At 35.7% G+C, this 22245-nt stretch overlaps 1 protein-coding gene across 1 annotated transcript in view; it reads left to right on the top strand.

Annotated features, from left to right (window-relative positions):
- The window catches only part of LOC109101961 (proton-coupled amino acid transporter 1-like), a 32738-nt gene extending 13301 nt beyond the window's left edge, over window positions 1-19437 (top strand). The window contains exon 12 of the mRNA XM_042770358.1: window positions 18403-19437. Coding sequence (XP_042626292.1) covers window positions 18403-18671 — 269 coding nt within the window. The 3' untranslated portion in view covers window positions 18672-19437. The remainder of the gene's footprint in view (window positions 1-18402) is intronic.
- The last annotated feature ends 2808 nt before the right edge of the window (window positions 19438-22245 follow it).

Raw genomic sequence — 22245 nt, 5'->3', positions numbered from 1 at the left:
GAATGTTTTCCGCATGTGACTCAACCGTGCAATAGATGTTCAGATGAGGTGTTGGGAATGAGGTTTGTGTTTTGATTGCACGATGGAGGTGGGTCGCTTAGGGTGGTTGGGTAGTGAACATGAACGTGTGCCCCTTTATCTGTAAATGAAGGAAATCATGCATTCTCCCACTTACATGAGCATCTTATTAATCTTAATATACTTTACATAATCTCAGGTGTCACATGAGGACAAAACATGTAGGTTACATATTAATGCATGTTACTGCTGGGTTTCATTTTAATTATTTATCATTTACCCAACATTTATTTACACCACTTTTCTGTCTTACAGTTTTGAGTAAAACTTCTGTCAAGAACATATAATAATATATTTAAAAAATATGTAAACATGCACAAATCATTTAGATGGTAGAATATATTCATATATGATTTTCATACTCACCAAGGCTGCATTTGTTAGATTTAAATTAAAGTAAAAACAGGAATACTGTGAAATATTGTTGCAATTTAAAAGAAGTCTTCTATTTTTCTATTTTTAGATATATGTTTTAAATATAATTTATTACTGTCAAGGCTAAGCTGAATTCTATAAAATGTAAAAATAAAAAAGGTTCTTTATGTATCTTTATGTATATCTCACAATTGACTTTTTTTTTTTTGTCAAAATTCTAAAACTACCTTTTTTTTTTTTTTTTTTTTTTTTTTTTTTTTTTTCAAAAACATGCTTCCATAGAATTACTCGAGTCTTTAACATCACGGTTATCATGGTAAAGCCCAAAGTTTTGAACAAAAGTGCAATTTTTAGATATTTTATTTATTATTTTGTTCGATTTTTGGGGTAAAATATGACCCAAACACATTCTTGACAGTTTTCGGGAAATTTGCGTTTGTACATCTATTATCTGACAATGTGTAACATGCCTGGGAAAAAAAATAATTGTTAATGTTTGAAAAGGACTGTATGAAGAACTGGAGAAATCAGTATGCTCGTAGTTTTTCTGTGTTGTTGTTCTTGTGTCGACCTAGTAGCTTTGAACTGGTTTAAATCAGAAACATTAAAGCAGTATTCGCAGGGACCATTTCAGCGCTCATGTTAATAGCTTTCAAGCGTGGAGGGAAAATTGTCAGGATTGTTGTGTTGGCATGGAGTCAGATGTACAGCTGCAAGATTATATTTGGTTATTAGTTAAATTGAGCATTGTAAACATTGTTTTTTTGCGATCTCCCATGTGATACTGTCACTGGCGACATGGGCGGCAGGGGCCTTTCAAGTTTAAATCACCCAAGGCATTGTGCTTGATGTTTTTATTTGGCTTTTTGGGAATAGAAGTGAATGAAAATGTCATGTGATGCATTAGCTGTGATGTGAAATGTAATGCATGTGGATGAGTTTGTGTGCAGCTCTTTTTCCTTATTATCAGTTACAGGGTGTAAGGCTTGATTGTGGGTTGATCAGCTTTCTGAATATTAATCACACCGATTCACACGGGATGCGAGTCTCTAGTGAAGATGCCATTAAAGCACCTTCACAGTTCGTCATGCTTTACGTCGGGCAGTTACAAATGGGCATGTCCAGGAGTACCTAATCAAAGCTTGTGCCGACCACAATCTGTTGTCATTTCCTCAGAATGATACTTTGACAAAGTGCTGGATGCTCCACTGACCATTTAGTTCAGACGGTCTTCAGCTAGCCATTCATCACGCCCTCCATTTGAATGTCACTGACTTTGGGTCAAAACTGTGAGGCCAACAAATACACTTAAGTTGACAGTCCTTTCTGTCACAGTTGTCATGGTGTGTTCATCTGTCTGATTAATGTGATGCATTTGAATGTAATTGAGTTGACAGTCCTTTCTGTCACAGTTATTTACTTGAGAAATTTTTTTATGTTGAATCGTTGTAATTGTGATTTTGTTTTTAAAAACTAATTATTCAAAAAATGTAGTACCATTCAAAAGTTTGGTGTCAGTAAGATTTTTAAAAATATTTATATATTTTTTAGAAAGAAACTAATACTTTTATTCAGCAAGGATGCATTCAGTTGATCAAAAGTGATATTTATAATCTTGCAAAAGATTAATCTAAGAATCCTGAAAAATGTATCACTGATTCTAGAGAAATATTAAGCAGCACAACTGTTTGCAACAGTGATGATAATCAGAAAAGTTTTTGAGCAGCAAATCAAAATATTAGAATTGATTTCTGAAGGATCATGTAAAAATTTTGCGTTGATCACCACAATAAATTTCATTTTTAAAATATATTCTTGCAAAACAGATATTAATCTAATGGTACAAATAATTGAATAATATTACTGTTCTTAATGTTACTGTATTTTTGATTCTAGAGCAAATTTGGTGAGTTGTTAAAAAAATCTTGCAGAGCCCCAAACCGCAATAAATTGTGCATTTTAGTTCTTTTATTTTTTTTTTTACTTTTTAAAAGTAGTTGAAATATTTTTACTTTTTTTTTATTGGTTATTAGTTCTGTATTTTTACGACAATAATTTTTTTTTTGTTTTTTTGACTTTCAATAAATGCAAATTATATTTGTTAAAAGGTTTTTGCCTTTTTTTATCATGAATGCTATGTTTTAATGGGTCATTGAGCCAAAACATGCAAACAAAAGTGAGGTTATGCCTAAAAACAAGACCCAATCTTTTCCCCCAATCAACTTATTCAAGATTTATACATCAACACAATTATTACTATGCAATTTGACTTTGTTTTAAGGATGTTTAGATAATTTTACTAGAAAACTTTAAAAATCCCAAATTAAATAACCAAAAAAAATATTGACAAGTTTTTTTTTGTGTGTGTGTGTGTGTGTGTGTGTTTGTACATGCTGTATTTTCAAACTTTTTTTTTATTGCAAACAACCCCTCTTACCTCAGCCTTTTTTTTTTTCCAACTCATGAAAATATTTGTAACTTTTTTTTTTTTTTTCAGTAAATTGTGTTTATCTTAGTGTTTGTGTTTTATAAATTTTGTCGGTCTTCTGTCTGCTCAGCAATTTTCATCAATATTCACTCTGTAGCATTAGAGTCTTAAGTCAGTTCCTTCCTTTTTTAATTCTGAATCCAAAATCAAACACTGGAGGCTCTCTGCATTGGCTCATTGAGGGCAGACAGGATGTAGTTGACAGTGCCTTTGTCTTGGAGATGAAGAGACCAAGAGTGTACAGCGTGTGACATCTGATTCAAAGATCTCCAGAGAGTAGGTAGAGTGCTTCATATAGTGTGCAGAGCTGAGGCTCCTCTTTCTCCTCGTATGATCACAAGTGTATGTAGAATCCATCAAAGGCCAGCAGTGGCTGGGCTGTGCTGATAGTGCGGATGCAATAAGCATGTGTCGCAGAGAATAACGTCAGAAGATAAGAACACTGTTTGGCAAGAGGACTGATCCTTTGTGCTTCAAGGGCTTCACTGCTGACTGACATATAGTTGGCATACAGAATTAGTTTATAGAGCTGCTTGCGCAAAAGAGCGCATCACTTCAAAAGTAGTGATTGGTTGCAGAACATACACATACTGTATATATACATGCCAGAAACACGTCTACATACAAAATCCAAATCCATGTAGGTTAGCTTTTCCAATGGAAAGTTGTCACAAGGACTATATTTAAAGGTTGTCACATGTTTTAAAGGAATAGTTCACCCAAAAATGGTACTCACCCTAAGGCCATCAAAAATGTAGATGAGTTTGTTTCTTTGTCAGATTTAGATAAATGTAGCATTACGTGACTTGGTCAGAAATGGATCTTCTGCAGTGAATGGGTGCCGTCAGAATGAGAGTCTGAACAGCTGATTAAAACATCACAGTAATCCACATTACTCCTGTCTATCAGCTGAGATCTTGTGTCACACTTCTGTGTATGTTTCGAAAAAGAAAGTAAGTCATACAGGCTTGGGACGACATGAGAGTGAGTATTCTCACAGAAGTTTCACTTTTTTGGGTGAACTATTTTAACAACACAAAAGAAAGTCAGTCTTTGTTTAAATGAGAGATTCTTCAGCTTTGTAGGAAACTGTCCTGGTTTGTTCAGTTCAAACTCTGCAGAAATGGGACAGATTGCTCATTGCTTCTAATCAAGCAGTTTAAAGATTTAAATGCCTTAAAGCGATATGCAGAGTGTAAAATCCCAATTCACTTGAAAAATCATCTGACACACACTGATAAAGTTTAGTTTGCATGCCATATCAGTTCTTATAAATTCATGAGCCGTTGCAGTTTGTGTTGCGATTATTCTTTTTAAACAACTTTAATTGCTTCAGTATTTCTGATAATCTTTTAAGACTAATTTTGGACTGATCTGATGTTTTATTTTCCTCTCTGTGCTTAGTTTTAGTTGTTCAGGTTTTGGTGTACAGAAAAATGAAAACGGATTAAAGACTTATTTGCCATTTTTCAGGCTCTCATGTTGTGATTTGATCAAGCCAGACTTCAAAGGAACACATACCAGCTTGCCAATACATAAATGCTTTGCAAATGCTGCTTTCCTCTTTTCTCCTAATTCCTCTTTTAGGCTCTATCATTCTTTACAATTTGATTGATATGCAGATTCAAAGGAAAAGTGTGTTTTCCGTTTCAGGGAGAGTAAGTGACACCAAGACCGATACTCTGAGACAATAGCTAAAGCAAGTTATCTCCTCCACTTTCACCAGAACGAGAGCAGTTGCTGAAGCGTGGATGTTAAGGGCAGCCAGCAGCATTTATATTGTCTGTTCATCCCTCTTAAAGCTGAATAGTTTGGTTCTGGCTGTGTGTATTTCAGCTGGGACTGATGTACTCTTTTCGAAGGCTAATTGACATGTCATGAGCGATTCTCTATAAGAGCTAATTAAACTCTTAGGGCTTGTGTTTTTGTATTGAAACATTTTTGAGGTAGTAATGACTTAATTTCTATCTTTGCTTCTTTTTGAGTTCAATTATTTTTAGTTGTTTGTGCAAATGCATGGTGTTTTGACATGGAAATGGCACATGCTATATTATATACACTCTTTCCATAAAAGGGAATTTTTTTTTTTTTTTTTTTTTTTTTTTTTAATAGCTTTAAAATTATTTTATTATAACATTTTAATTATGTTGACATAGGGATGAATTTTAAACTTTTTCATTGCTTTGGTTTGAGTGGTGCCACTTTTGCAGTTTGCATTTTTTTAAAGGGATTGTTCACCCAAAAATAAAACTTCTGTCATCATTATTTCATCATACTCACCGTTATGTTGTTCCAAACCTGTATGAAATTCTTCTGTTGAACACAAAAATAGAATGTTGGTACTGTAACTAAACAGCTGACGGTAGCCACTGAGTTTATAGTATGGAAAAAATACTATGGAAGTCAATGGCTACCGTCAAATGTTTGGTTACCAACATCATTCAAATTATCTTCTTTTGTGTTCAACATAAGAGAGTCAGTCATACAGGGTGAGTAAATGATGACAGAAGTTTCATTTTTGGGTGAACAATCCCTTTATATCAGATGGATTCTGATTGATTGCCAATGTTTTGCTTTGTTTTGTTTGGCTGGGAAAAAAATCATTCTGAAAGTGATTCCAACAATATTGTTCCTGTGTGACATTTTTGTCATAGATTTTTTGTTTGTTTTTGATGTGTGTCATTTTTGTAGTGTATTGTTCATTTTTGTTGTTTTTGTACAATTATGCCTATTTTCATGTAATTAGAAGAAGTAATTTTTATTTGTTGTTGTGATATTTTGGTTAGTGAAGTGTCATTTTTTTTAGTAGGGAAGGAGGAGAAAATTCTTTATTTTATTAAAAGATTCCATCCTGTTTAATAAAGTAACAAATATCCATATAATATATTTTAAAAATAGTACCCTCATGTAAACTAATTAGTAATATTGTGAAATATTTCATTACAATTTTTAAGTAGTTGTTTTATATTTTCATATAATTTGAACTATAATTGGCAGTGATTTTAAAGCTGAATTTTCAGCATCATTACTTGTGTCTTCAGTGTCACATGATCCTCCAGAATTCATTCTGATATGTTGATTTGCTGCTCAAGAAACATTTCTGATTATTATCACTGTTGAAAAAAAGTTGTGCTGCTTAATGTTTTTTTTTTTTTTGGAAAACTTTTTTTTTTCAGGATTCTTTGTTAAATAAAAAGGTCAAAATAAATAATATTTTGTAATATTATAAACATCTTTACTGTCACTTTTGATCAATTCAGTGCATCCTTGGTAAATAAAAGTATTAATTTCTTTTAAAAAAACTACCAATATTTTACCAGTAGTGTGCATCCTGTTTGGCATCCTGTTAATTTTCTTGCCATTGTATAAATAATAAAGTTATCTTGGCACTTAACACTGCATTATTTTTTTTTGTATAGTGTTTATTTTTTTTTTGTTGTATAAATAATAAAGTTATCTTGGCACTTAACACTGCTTTAGTAACAACTAATAGATCCCTAGCTCTCAAGACATAAACTGTCGATGAAAAGATTGAAACTGTCGATCCTAGTGAGAGCTTCTCAAGGTCTTTCGATGTTGAGGCTGGGCTGTAATTGGTGTGTCAGTAGGGACTGTATAGGTGTATCTCTCCAGATGAGTGAGCTTATAGATCTGCACATCCCTCCACACTCCTCCATCACCCCAGCTGTATACAGTACTTAGATGAACCCCAAAGGCCGGGGAAATGCACAGCAGGAGATAAAAAAGCAGCACACTGTTTGTCACTTCACCACTTAGAAGTCAATCCAGTTTAAAACTATCAGACTGAGAAGAGACCATGGCCATGATGCCCTCCATCTATGTTTGCCACTGTCTCAACTGAAGGATACTTGATCCGAATGCGGTTATAAAACATGCAGCAGTTAAGTGGTGGTTCTTGAAATCAAGAAACCTTTTAAGAACATCAGTCACTCTACAAAAACAGACGTGTGTATCATAAAGATAAAGGTATCATGCACCCTCTAAAAATCACTGGGAAATGAGATCCTGCTATATTTAAGGCAACAAGAATATGTTGAGAACATTAAATTGATCTAGCATTTGGCCTGAGGATGTTAAAGATGTTAAAGTCCCTAGTTTACCTCGTCCTTTGGCTCATGATCACTGACCTGGTTGTGTAAAGTGTTTTTTATGCTGTTTGCTTTCAGATTAATGAGGTCTTATGAAAGTTGTTGTCCTGTTCATCTGTTGTGAGCCTTATTAATGTTTTTCCTTTATTGAGGTTGAAGAAAAGAGCACAGGGTGTAGACGTTAGATCATGCAACAAAGCTATTATGAGTGGTACACAACACTATGTTACATGGTCTTCTGCCAACATCCTGATTTGACTGATTTGAAACGCTCTGCTCAGGCAGCAACTTGCATTAAAAACATACGAAGCAGACTTAAAGTTGCCCTGTTATTCCCCTTTTTACAAATGTAAAATAAGTCTCTGATGTCCCCAGTGTGTGTATGTGAAGTTTTAGCTGAAAATACCCCCCACATTTTTTTTATAGCTTGTTAAAAGTGCCACTTTTAGGGTATGAGGCAAAACACGCTGTTTTTGTGTTTGTCCCGCTAAATGCAAATGAGCTGGTGCTCCCGCCTCCCTTTTCAGAAGAGGGCGGAGCTTCCAGAGCTCATGCTCTGGCAAACCGATGTTACGGTTTTACTGGGGGACTTCACATTGCTTCCAAATGCAACTTTTCACTATCACATTTCTATTTGCGATAATTCTGGTAGCATGTGAAGGCATCATCAGTGAAAAAAAGCAAAGACAATGGTAGCCTTAGCAACATTAGCCTTACAGAGAGCCAAGAAGCTCTTTTGAAAACAAAATATTACACGTGATACTTACTTTGTCTGGACGTTTGTGCACGAATTGCAGAATGTGTAGAATTTCTCTCTAACTTTATAGAATACCATTAAAACATTTCTCATAACTTATTTGATGCAAAAGAATGTGAGTAAATGATGACACAATTTTCACTGAACTATCCCTTTAAGGAGCCTATGATGCCCTTCTGTCTAATTTTGTCTAGACAGAGCCACATTTAAAACAACTTTATGTGGATTAGCCTCTGCATTTATCTGATTAATATTAGCATGCGATTGTCAAAACATGCATTTCACAGTTTGTTTAACTTTGCACTTTGTGTAAACCACCTGTAAATTTCACTTTTTTGAGTGTGTTATGGAGGGGATGTATAAAGCATAAAGTGTCCTGTTTGAAAGCTGCAGAGATGCCAAAGGCAAAACAGAAAGCTAAATCCCAAGAACTCTCTCTCTCATAAAGCTTAATATGCGATGTTTAAAATAACCAAGAAATTTAAGAGGTATTGTCCTGCAGCAGCCATGTGTGCCAGTGAAATGGACCGTAAAAATAAGAGATGAATAATAAAAAATGGATCATGGACATGCATAGTTGAGCATCTATAACTACAGACGAGGCCATGTCTGAGTGTTTCTGTTTGCTGCATAAATTATTTGTGTGTGTGTGTGTGTGTGTGTGTGTGTGTGTGTGTGTGTGTGTTGTTTTTGTTGTAAAGCTATTGTTATGACATTGTCGGCATGTAATTGGTGTGTCACATGCAAAAAATAAGTTTCCTAAATGTCAAAAGAAACAAAAACAAAATCTTCTTGTGTATGTCAGCAAGCATGCATATGCAACTTGTAAGATGTGACATTATCGTTCCTGTCTAGTCCTTACAAGCACTTGGTATGCATGTGGCAGGCACATACAAGTTAGGCTCTGTTCACACTTGCCGTCTTTTTTGAAGCTGTCAGCATCTGTTTTACATTATAATCATTTATACATTATACATTTATAATGGAGTAAACCGTTTTTTCAAAAAAGTCCCGAGTGCTTTTTTAAATGCTACCATCCGCATTTTGCATTCAAACAGCATTGTTGGAGTACGGTTAGAGCTTAGCGTTCTAAATTGTTTAATTCTGGAAGTGTCACAGTATTGTATCTTGCTTTGATTTATCAAGGTGAGGAAGCTGTCTGTCTTTCATTTGTCTAAGACCTTGCAAAGAATCCCCTCTGCCTGAATCATGTTTGGATGAATCATGTACAGATAGTTCCTCTGTTTGCTTTGCTCCCCAATGGTTCAATTCGGAACTTGTCCTGAAGAAAGCCGTAGGAATGAAGTGGGCGTGTGACACAAATTAACAATCAAACCATTTGTGTTTCCTATAAGTCCTCCATTCTCACAGTGGAGAGCCTGTTCAAAATCAACTTCACAGAAGAGCACATCAAAGCTCGGACGAGAGCGGGATTACTGTGTTTCCAAGGGTGCGAGAGTGCCCGTGTGCACTCTTAATGGAAAGTGGAATGGACCGTGCGTGAGCCCTCTCTGGCCCTGTGCTTTTTCCAGGAGTGCAGTGCTAACGTTTGACAGCACGCTGACACGTGAGCACAAGGGCATTCTGACTGCGCCGTGTTCCTCTACTTTACTTTACCTCAGGAGCTGCTGAAATTGACCTCCTGCAGCCCCGGGGAGGCTCCAAACCTGCTTCCTTTGGTCCTGCTGGAACAAAAGGAGGCACCTGAACCATGCGGCTCCAAAGGTCTTTGAAAATGCCATCCAGAAAAGAGTGAAGGACTCAGAAGTACTTATATGGACTTGTGAGATACTGTGCTTGATTTGACCTTTAATCATTTAAAGAGATCCACTTATCATTCCTTACATCTGACTGCTTACTGTATATATTTGTACATAACATTTGTCACCTGGTAAGTGAGGGATAATGTACAGTCAGATTTTAGGTTATAATCACTTAATGTAAAGCATAGTTACACAATTTAGGGGGAAAAAATCTAGCTGAATAATAATAATAAGGAGAATGATGATGATGATGATGATTTTTATTATTAAAGGGATACTCCACCCCAAAATGAAAATTTTGTCATTAATCACTTACCCCCATGTTGTTCCAAACCTGTAAAAGCTCTGTTCAACTTCGGAACACAATTTAAGATATTTTGGATGAAAATCGGGAGGCTTGAGACTGTCCCATAGACTGCCAAGTAAATAAAGTGAAAGTGACGTGACATACAGCCAAGTATGGTGACCCATACTCTTAATTTTAGGTATGCATTTTACCAGCCAAGAGTGCACACACACAGCAGTGAACAAACACACACTGTGAACACACATCCGGAGCAGTGGGCAGCCATTTATGCTGCAGGCACCCGGGGAGCAGTTGGGGGTTCAGTGCTTTGCTCAAGGGCACCTCAGTCGTGCCCGAGACTCAAACCAACAACCTTAGGGTCAGGAGTCAAACTATCTAACCATTAGGCCACGGCTTAACAGTGTCAAGGTCCATAAAAGGTATAAAAGTCGTCATCAGAATACTCCATCTGCCATCAGTAGTTGCTATCTGGGTTATATGAAGCGACGGGAACACTTTTTGTAAACGAAGAAAACAAAAATAACAACTTTACTCAATAATTCCTTTGTCAGCAGTCTCCTCTGTGTCTCTCCATATCACCGTATGCTCTCCTGTATTTTTGTTTTCAGAGTTCAGAGAGAAATGCAACTTTCATACGGATTTATTACAGAATCAGAGAGTAGCCTATTTGTTTTCAATTTGAATTTGTTCATTTTAAAGTAGAAATTTCAATATAAAATATATATATATTTTTCAAGTCTGTGAGGCAAGTAGCCTATATGCTGAGTTTTGGTTCATTTTTGTGAGTCGCACAAGTTCACAGAGACTGAGACGGCAGAATGCACATGCTGTTTGTTTTCTTTATTTTACAAAAGCGCAACATTTAGTTGTTGTTGTTGTGAGTGAGCACAAATACAAGTAGACCTTTGACAGTTTTGAATGATGTATTGCTCTTATCTGCATGTGCAAAAAAATAACTGCGTATTTTCTTTCCACTTGTATCAGGAAAAATGCCAGTGATCAAGCCAGCATGTCATGCAGTAGCGCTCTAATAGCTTACACATTCTTACAAACACTTGGATAGTTAGCATATCTAGTTAACGTTAGAGTGAGTGGTCATGTAAACCTGCTACTACTTACACGTTTCAATGATAAGCCATATTTGAGGTCGACAAATGATAGGCGAATGTTTGGATTTCATACCCGATATACTGTATTTACCTCAAGGAGCAACCGTTAACAGTTTGTCCGAAATATTTTTTTTTTTTTTTTTTTTTTTTTTTTTTTTTTTTTTTTCTGCGACTAACCATCGAATACAATTTTAGTCAACTAAGCCTCTTCTCATTGACTAACATTTAGTCAACTATTAGGGGCAGCCCTAGTATCAACACTATTGCATTTGAGTTTATTGTTTTGAAATATTATTCATATACAACCATCCATCATTTACAGACAAAGCATTATGAAATTATTTACTTCTATTTTGTGAAGCAGCTGCTGTCAGATCCAGTCCAACTGACTGCTTCATCTGTCAACAAATGTTTCTTTGCAACCTCTCCATTACACTTTGCCTTGTTTACAAAACAATCGGAGTCAAATGTTCTGAACAAACATATGATCTCCCGACATGATCCGTGATGCCATCAAAAATATTCACCACTGATAAATTACTCATAATTACTTATTAATTATTATTTTCTGTGAAGCTGCTTTGCAACAATGTGTATCATGAAAAGCACTTTACAAATAAAGTGAATTAAAATCTGCCAACACTTGTCCAAATAAATGACATGCATGAGCATCTGTTTTAGTCCTCACAAATTTTGAGCCTGATGATAAATCAGATTCACTAAACGCATTCTAATTATAAGATTTTTTTTTGCTGCTGTTATGCATATACCTATGCATTGATGAGATGGTACATGCAGACCTGCCATTGCGTTCCTTGAGTATTTTTGGAGCTAAGATACAACTCATATTTTAATTTATAATGACATTATAGTCTCAGCTTCATTATCTCTTCTCATTCTGACCATAGTGTTTTTCTTCTCTGCCATAAGAGAGGCCGAAACACACTATTTTTCATGGCTAATACCACAGTGTTCATGACACTAACTGTCCTAGACGTTGTAATGAGGCGTTATGTTGTGTTCCCTCCCCTCTTTGAAGGCTCTTTTATTCTGAACAGCATATTCCATGTGCTTCTCTGTCCCTCTGACAGTGTAATAGTTGCTCATTTTGATATGCTGCTGAGAAATAAATAGCTATTCTGTGATTGATGTCTGAGATGAACTTATTAATTTTGTATAATGGCCACTGACAACAGGCCTTCTTAATGGACTGAAAACATCCATTGAGAACATCTCAATGGACTTGTTATTGGCAATATGCATGTATTTATTTCTCTATTCATTTTTGCAAGAATGGGCAAAGGCCTTGATATACATTTTCCTCACATTAGACTGATCTCTTTGTGCAGCCAGTCTGTAATAACGTAATAGGCAACTGTTTATTTGCTTTTGAGGCGTAATACACAACAGCATGATTTTTATAAATGCTGGCTCACGTTTTTGAGGATCACATGTTAAAATATTATCCTGACTTCTCGTGTGAAGCGTAAGCAGTGAATTATCCGGACGCATCGATTACATCGCCAGCATCAAACTTTCATTAAAGAGATGCAGGCCTGTGTTGTGTCAAACAACAGCTGCCTACTGTTTGTGTTGTTGCACTTTGTGATCTTCAGAAGACAGAAATTTATAAATAGAGTCACATTTTTTAAGATATTTCATCCATGGAGATTCGTAGTACACTTCAAGTGTTTTCAAGTTACTTTTCATTGACGCAAACATTCATTACTGCTCAAATACAGGCCGCCGCATCCGTCTCCTTACAATGAGCCCGTGATGAACCTCTATTTATATTTCAAACAGTCATTGTCTGACAGTCAAGAATTGTTCACAAGGGGATAATGGGCAATTTGTCACAGCATCTGTGCTCCCCTTTGTAGTTTTGTCACAGTCCACCCCTAGATATCTTCACATGGCAGAAGGGGATTTGCCCCATGTGTGAATGTTAATTGGATTGTTATTAAGTTATCTCACTTGTGTGGTCCGAATACGCTGAAACTTTTAAAGCATAAAATAAACAAATTAGCCTGGCCATGCTCCAAATTCATCTAACCAATGTTCTGGTTGTCAGAGATGGGAAGAGATGTGTCGTCAAAGGCAAAATGCTTAATGTGGACTCGCCTGACCCGATGTGTCTGAGTGCTGGATAGTGCAGATATGCCCATATGTTTTCTGTGTTTACAACTGTGCAATGTGTCCCTGAGGTTCGCTGCGTTTGGTAATTAAGAGACTAAGGATATGTAACATTTATATAGCCTTGAATATTGTTGCCTTGAGACTGATTTTAGCTCATCTCTGGTCCTGTGGTGATGTTTGCATTGTATTATCTCGTAATGTTACCACCAAGGCTAATAATCACCAGACAGGCTGTTGGTTGTTTATTGCCTTCTCTAAATGTGGTTATGAGTATAAATATATTCATCCTGAAATAGCGTTCAGTACTTTCAATAATGATGTTGTTTCAAGGGAATCAATCCTGTTTTTAACTTATGTGTCATCTAGAGTTATTTTTACATGAAATAAAGGCAAAGTTATATAAAACTAAACATTATAACGGGTTTATGTGATGTGACAATTGTTTTAAGTCTATTTAAATTAAAAATTGTTGTTATTTTTTAATTGAAAATTTTTTTTTTGTATATGTTAAACTTTTTTTGTTGTTATTTTTTGAAATTTTTTTATTATTCTTTTTTGAATGGGTTTATTAAATTGATCAAACGTGACAATAAAGATGTTTGTTTGTTTTATTTATTTATTTTGCTGTTATTTTTAACTTTATATAGTGGGTATTCCACAGATATCTTTAGCAGCAAAACATTGACAATAATAGGAAATGTTTCTTGAGCAGCAATATTAAAATGATTTCTGAAGGATCATGTAACACTGAAGACTGGAGTAATGATGCTGCAATGAAGAGTTATTTTAAATTGTGTCTTCACTGTGTTTTTGAAGAAAATACTGCCTGAGCAAGCATAAAATACCTTTTAAAAAACATTTAAAAAAAAAAGTATTAACCCCAAACTTTTGAATAATAGTCAAACCATATTTATATTATTAGTAGTCCAATAATTTGCAGTTTAGGCCTATTAATTGTTATATTATGCAATAATTACAAATTTTATCTAGGGGAAAGCCTAATAGAGCCTAATAATATCTGTATTGGTTTCTGTGATTCTGGCCTTGATAAGTAGATGCCACATAATAACATAAACAGATGAACAAATATTATTTCAATAGTATAATTTATATTATTTTAGAAATAACATATGTACATATTGTTATTAAACATTGAATGTCACCTTAAATTATGCAGTATGCTGTGGAAAAGTGTCATTAATTTTATAAGCAACTTTGGGGCAGTCGTGGCCTATTGGTTAAAGAGTCAGACTTGTAACCCGAAGGTTGTGGGTTCGAGTCTCAGGTTTTCTTCAGCAAGAGTAAAAGTCTGCTTATGCCACTTTAAACCATATAGCAAATGTGCTTGATATGCGCTGAATCTGATAATGATTTTCATACTGTGCTGAGCCTGTGAAACCGTGCTCTGGGGTTAAATATGATTAATAGGAAATGATGTCCGTTGCCAACAGCTTTTATATCCTCTGTAGTTTGACACCTTTTTTGCTTGACACTTTTTGAGTTTCTCTAAAGGTCTGATAGTAGGCTTCTCTCATCTTCTTCCATACATAAATCAATTTGCCTCTAAGCACAGTTGTCAGAGTTGCTGTGTGTGCAAATCAAATGCTTGCTGTGTGAGAATTGCCTTTATAAAAATAGCTTAAATAAAGTGGCAGACCTCATTAATCAAGAAGCCTTTCAATTGGCAAGGCATAGCCATTTTCCTTTCCAAGAGGAGAAATGTGCTGACTGCAGATGTGGCTTCAGTGACGTGTCAAGGTGAGCCAGAGGTGAGTCCTGAAAAGGATGAGGGAATCTCGCTCAGACCTGGGGATGTGCCTGGCGTCCAATTAATGAGTGCGAAGGATGGGCCTGACTGATCAAATGTATTGTTTTTTAAGAAGTCTCTTATTCACATCAAGGCTGCGTTTATTTGATCAAAAATACATAACAGTGTAATTTATTTATGCGATGCAAAGCTGAATTTCAGCATCATTACTCCAGTCTTTAGTGTCACGTGATCCTTCAGAAATCATTCTAATATGCTGATGTATTATTATGTTGGAAGCAGTCGTGCTGCTTAATATTTTTGTAACCTGTGATACTTTTTTCAGGATTCTTTGATAAATAAAACATTAAAAAGATCAGCATTTATTCGAAGTAGAAATCATTTTTAACAATAAGTCTTCACTAGCACATTTGATTAATTTAACACACTTTTTAATTTCTTTCAAAAAAAAAAAACCTTTGAACGGTAGTGTATAGTTACAAAAGATATCAATTTTGAATAAATGCTATTCTTTTCGTACTTTTTATTCATTAAAGAATCCTGAAAAAAGTAAGGATCCAAATACTATTAAGCAGCACAAATGATTCCAACATTGATAATAAATCAGCATATTAGCATGATTTCTGAAAGGTCATGTGACACTGAAGACTGGAGTAATGATGCTGAAAATTCAGCTTTGCATCACAAGAATAAATTATGTTTTAAAATATATTCTAATAGAAGAATGTTATTTTAAATTGCAATAAGATTATACAGTATAATACAGTATTACTGTATTTTCTGTATTTTTGATACATATAAATATTTTTGATCAAATGAATTTTGAATTGATGTGTGTTTTGTAAGGGTTTGTTTAGGATGTGAAGCCAGTGTTCCAGGACTGTGGACGTGGCTGGTTGAGTACAGAGAAACAGATGGCAGCTGTCTCCGATACAGTGCTGGCCTTGATCTCTGAAATTTGGGAAAGGACATGAATTACTAAACATTGAGCAGAGACGTGAAGATGTGGCAGTCGAGCTCCAGCTGTTGTCCAAAACATGTGCTCTGTGAAATCTTTCTGGCTGAATGATGACAACTGCAAACAAATATAGACAAGATGTCAGAGTGTTCAGTGCAGAGGATCTCGAGCCTCTTCAGATATATTTCCTCAATATTACTAAAGCTGATTGGCTTTGATAAATAACACATTTAAGAGTTTGCAATGGGTCTAGTGTAATCGAGTTTTCTATTACAATGAGGCTTTTTTTCTTCTTTAAGATATCAAAAGTTAAATCACTCTGAATTATTTGACTTTATTACTTTAAGAATAATTCAGAAATTAAAACATGCTCATAATAGAAGTTTATTCAAGTCATTGTAATCTTGTATGTATGAACTGCATTTTTAAAGTGTTTCTGGATAAATCAATTAGCATTATGCCATTGACCCATACAATAGAAAAGTTTCTAATCTTTCTGCAATTTATGTTCTCTATCATCACAATGAGTCACCGGCCGAGGACTCGTGGAGGCCTGTACTATTTAGTTTTTTGGAAGAGCCGAGCTTAGTAGGATCCATCAATTGATCCAGCTCTTGTCCTTAATGTGAATTTACTTTGCAATAGCTTTTAAAGCCTTGTTCTGCTCTGAGTCCCCGAGGGGAATCTGTCACCTGTGTCTGCTTTGTAATCTGTTTGATGTGTGCCGCTCAAATCTTCAAAGTGACCTCCATCTCAGCCCCTCTGGTCAGTTTGTCTTCTTTGGGCTTAAAATTTGGCCTCTCAAAACATCATGTTACAAAGCAGGTCGTCCGGTTCGGTTCGGTTTGGATCGCTCGCCAAGGTCTTCGAGAGCATGGGTTGTGGCACAGCGTTCAAAAGATCAGTCTTTTAATGTCGATTTACAAGATATCCTGGTTCAAAAAGACTAGTGCCTCAAATGGGAAGAAAGTGAGCAGCCGACAACCCCTACAAGATAAGAAGTGACAGGAAGTGGGTGTGTGTTCGTGTGTAACAGACAGGAATATGTGAGCGTTTGAAGATTTAAAAGCTGCGGTGTATTCCCGCCGTCAGACATCAGAGGCGGCTTGTTTGGTGGAGAACAGTGCCTTTCCATGCCCACTTCAATCCCTTCAGTGACAGATCAAGATAACTCATTCCCAAAGCAGCACACGGCATGACCACTGTCCTCTACTCAACATGAAAAGCACTCATCAGCATTACATTCGGCTTCTGGCTTTTTACATTTTTTCCTCTCTGGTGCTTAATGCTTACTTTTTTCCCAAGGAGCGCAATAAGGAACATTAGAGGCACAGTGAAAATGTATCAAATAATGTGTTTTTCCTTTATAAAGGGATGCAAGGATGCAAACTCTTTATTAATTATTATTAGGCCTATACACACTATGTATAGACCTGATGCATCTGAGAAACAAGCGCACAGTCATTAGAATGTAGAATTAGAATTTATTTTCTTTTGAATTTCTGTTTTTGTTTTTTCAGTAATTAGTAATTAGCTGGTGAAGTGGATTTGCTTATTGTAGAGTTAACAAAAGTTATCATGTGTATTGTAATGTACAAAGTGTATGTCATAACAAATGTCAGTAGATTATAAAGCGAGCAGTTCATTCATAAATTCATAAGACTTTACCTTAAAAGGGGGAGGAGCTACATAACCTCTATAGGCTACATTACATAAAAATTAATAAATTAATAATTATCAGCCATGTTAAAGATTTTTCTGTGACTTCACTACTTCCTGTTTTTTTTTTTGTGACCAACCAACTAATTCAACTATTGTCGACTAAGCCTCTTTTCATTAAATAATGTGTAGTCAACAATTAGGGGTCAGAGCTAGTTATTAGTCTTTCCTTTTTGTCACGGGCTACAAGAAACAGAAGCTACAAGTGTTAACTTTCAATTAAATTAATATATTAAATACATGAAATAAACAGTTTATTCTGTAACCAAAATGGCAATAATAACCATGAAGAGAAAAAAAAAAGGATTTTCAAATTTTGTATTTTTTCTTGTTTTCCATTAAAAAAATATCTAAACATTTTTAAATCAAGATACATTTACCTGAGAAGCAAAATGACTTTATTAATTCTTGTTTTCTGAAAAAAAGACAAAATACCTGCCAGTGGAGCAAGAAAAATAATCTTGCTTTCTCTTTGAATTAAGATTATTTTTCTCACCCCAGTGGCACAAAATTTGAATAAATTTTAGAGAAAACAAGACTTAATATTTCAAGTCATTTTACTTCTCAAGTCCAAAATACTAAGTAAGAAAATAATTTATTTACAATGCGTAATACAGGACTTTTAATTATAAACAAGCCTGAAATTCACTCAGACTCATATTATGAAAAGTCTATGCTTTACTATCACCGACTGCTCATTGTAAAACACATGGGGATAAAACATGCACTCTTACGATCATCTACAACATGTCACAATATAAACACCATGAGGAGCGCTCACACCCGGAAGTGGTCGTGCGGTTTAACATGATGTTCCTCTGCTGTCTCACCGCAGGTGCTCTGGCCATATTGATCCCGGAGCTTGACCTGGTCATCTCTTTGGTGGGCTCCGTGAGCAGCAGCGCTCTGGCCCTCATCATCCCTCCCCTGCTTCAAATCATCACCTTCCATAATGAAGACATGAAGCTGTGGGTGATGGTCAAGGACATCGGCATCAGTCTCATTGGCTTTGTGGGCTTTGTGGCGGGGACGTACATCTCCATCCAGGAGATTGTGGCACGGAACAGCAGCAGACACAACGGCACACACCTTCAGCTGCTGTGAACGCTGACAGAGCGACAGAATAAATGTAGGCCGAACAGACCCACTGAATCATTTACTTACTACATGCTCCTTTGATTTCTGCTGAATTCCGCTTGGGGTTCCTCTTACAGAACGTCCCTAGCTCATGGATTTTTTATGTGTTTTTGTCCTTCGGTTTTTGCAGCACTGAAGTCTCTTCAAATCGAGTTCCCAAGTTACACTGGTTTCAAATAACTCATTTTTACAAACTTTTTTGGGCCAAAGCCTTTTATTCAAATGTTATGGTGAATATCAATGGGATAATATCTGTATTGCTCATTTGAATGTTTTGTTTACAGTGTTTCAAACATTCTCAGTGAGTATTTTTTTTCCCATTCATTTAGACTTAACAGGTTCTCGTGTTGATTACTCATTCTGAGTGTTTCTACATGTTGAAATTGAAAAGAAGTGACGTGAACAGTAATTTCTGCTTGGAACTGTGTATTTGTATTCTTAGGGCTCTTGTTTTCAAGACCAAAAGCGAGTTATTTACTTCTGCATATTACTCACAGACTCAACCTAGACTTGATTGTAAATATGTGGAAAATCCATTCGAGCTACAGAATGTTTTATGTTTGCACAATTACACAACACCCAGTACCTCTCAGTCTCAATCAGTCATAAAATACATCAGTTCAGTGGTCTTGAAACAATTTTACCTGCACAGTGTCTGCTGTTTCAGTCTTTTTTTATTGATTTACATATTTAAGTAATGTTTCATTGGTTTATTTTTTTTTATTAGTGCCATCTCACTCATCAAATAGGTCTTTTATATTCAACAGGTGCCATCAGTGAGTCATCTTGCAGAGAGATCTGTTGATATATTTATTATACATTATATAAAACATTATTTCAATATCCACATAAGGCCAGTTCTCAGTCCAGATGTGTGCAGTATATAATTGTTTTAAAACAGGCTCCAGATCTCATGATGTTAAGCACACAGAACTAGAGGTCGACCGTCATGGATTTTTCACTGGCCGATGCCGATATTTAGAAATCAGGGCAGCCGATGGCCGATATGTGATGCCGATTTTTTTTTGGCCGATTTTCTTTCTTTTTTTTCCATTCATCTCATAAAAGTCAAATAAGCACTGCTCACAAACGCTACTTTATCAGGCATTACAGGAAAGACAAAATAAAAATGACTTTTCTGAAGACAGTCGGTTCTTTTCAAATATACATTCGTATGTTTTGATATAGTGACGAGCCGTCAGAAATAACTCAATGTATAGGAAACATTTGACACCGCTATAAGTCAAATGGCCATAGTGATAACAAAAATAAAAGATTTCAGACATATTACACAGCCTGCTGCTCATAACTGCTTAAAGCCTTCTACACACTGCACGATTTTAGCAATCCTATAAGATCATCGCTGGTCACACTGTGCGACATGGATCTAATAAACTTGGGTACGACATGCATGTAGACTGTACGATGATGACACCTAGACTCGCGGGCTACCACACACATTTCTATAGAAGAATATGCACTAGTGGTAAATGAAAAGAGCATAATGAATCACACTTTGACAGTTGTAGTGGAAGCGGAGAAAGAGGAAGGAATAAGAGCTTGAAGTAAGCAGTTGTATGTTTTAGCGCCATGTCATGTTGATTTCATGACAAATTTTTACTGGTTGGTCAGTAAACGTGGGTCGTAACTGCAAACACACTGTGCACTGAATTTCTGACACTGCCAGAAAATTATCGTAGGCTATCTTTGGTTGCAAGACTGTGACAACGGCCGTCTTTGAACCTCTCTCACTATACGACATAGGACCACCGATTAGGAGCCACGATCACAGAAATCGCCACGATTGTTTCACGATGCCCATCTTTCGTCTGGGACAGCACAATTAATTAAAAAATGCCAAAAATCGGCCGATTAATCGATCGACCTCTACACAAAACATTTTGAGTTCAGGCAAAGCAACAGGAGTGTATATATATTTAAGTGTATGTACGTTGAGTAACTTTCATTTTAAAATACTTGTGCTGTTGTGTTAAACACTTTTTACTGGGGTACTTGAATTCTTCTTTTTAATTTTTTTATTTTTTTTTATGAATTCTCTCTATATATTGATGGCAGTGCCAAAGTTATTGACTGTTTTATCATTTACTGTATTTTTTTTAGTTGCACTCAACTGCAGCTTTTGTAATTGCAGAGTTATTTGATTTGACTTTTTGTGATTTCATGAATTTCCACCTTGTACATATGCTGTAGGTCTTTAATTCATGCTCACCTTGTGGAAAATGAACATATCTCTATTTTAAATCTTTAAAATATTCAATATTGATTTTAAAAACAGAGAAGCATCACATTGCTTATTTTTGTTCATTTATTTGTTGATCATCAACATGAGTTTCATGGTCCAGCTGTTGAGTTGCCTCTTTGTGTCTTTCTAGTTCATTTAAAACAGCAGGCCTTGAGAGCTGCTATGTGCTCTGTGTTTTAATTAAAGAACTGATAGCCTGTCTGTGTTCTGACTCTTCTTCGAATGTGATTTTTCTCACTGCGTCTTTTGTTGTAAACCAGTGTTTTCCAACCAAGAGTTGCATGCTTCAAGGCAGGGTACTTGGAAAGATTTAGCTTTGTTAAGGGTGAAATGTTGCTAAAATAATTCCCATCTCGCAAAGGATTTTTTTTTTTTCATATATACAGTAACAGTTGGCTGTTAGATGTGGCTCTATAGTTGCATTAGTTTTACAAATTTTTGAAAGGGCAAGATTTCAAGAAGGTATTGCTTGGTTGCCGGTTTACTGTATATAGATAGAAAGGAAAATCAAACCATGTTTGTGTCTGTGAAAAGCTCATGAATTTAACACATGCAGTCATTCATCTAGTTCTCATCGGTGGCTGTGTAGGTGCTTGTCCGTGACATATACCAATAAAATATGACTTATTGTGAGTGAAAATGCCCAAAAAATAAAATGCCGATTTCATCACTGAATATCAGCATAGCTGTGATAACCTGTGTTTGCCTACTGCAGACATTTATGATTATATTTTTGTGTGAATTATAGCTTAGATCAATCATTTTCCTTTGACTACCTTTCTTCTAATATGACTTCTGCTGAGAATGTTGATTTGTATAATCTACTCTTATAATCTAATCTAACTCTTTCATTGAAGTTGCATCATGGCAAAGCCTTTGATTGGTTGGCGTGGTAAAGGCTGACATCCGCAATACTGTGTCACTGATTGCAATAACAGTGTTTTGTACTTCGACAGATCAAAAGGAAATTGCTATGGTAGGCTGTCATTATTTATAAGGGAAAAAATACAGTGTGGACGAAAGTCAAGTTTGACTATGTTCTCTTATGTAGTTTCGGGCCTTGAATATCTTTGCTTTTTTTTAAGCTGCTCGTTTTTTACAAAACGGCAACAAAGGAACTCCAATTTCTAACAGTTTGCAGGATGTAATGAAGGTCAAGTACTATCTGGTTCAGTACAAGTTAAGCTGTACGGATAGTGTCTGTGGCATGCTGTCGATTACAATACACTAACTTTGGAGACCTATGGGAAAAGGCATTCCTCTGAGTTTAAAAGTAGA

Source organism: Cyprinus carpio, chromosome A14 (assembly GCF_018340385.1).
Source record: "Cyprinus carpio isolate SPL01 chromosome A14, ASM1834038v1, whole genome shotgun sequence".
NCBI lineage: Eukaryota > Metazoa > Chordata > Actinopteri > Cypriniformes > Cyprinidae > Cyprinus > Cyprinus carpio.
Note: the sequence above shows the minus strand (reverse complement) of the source record. Positions and strands in the feature narration are given on the sequence as shown.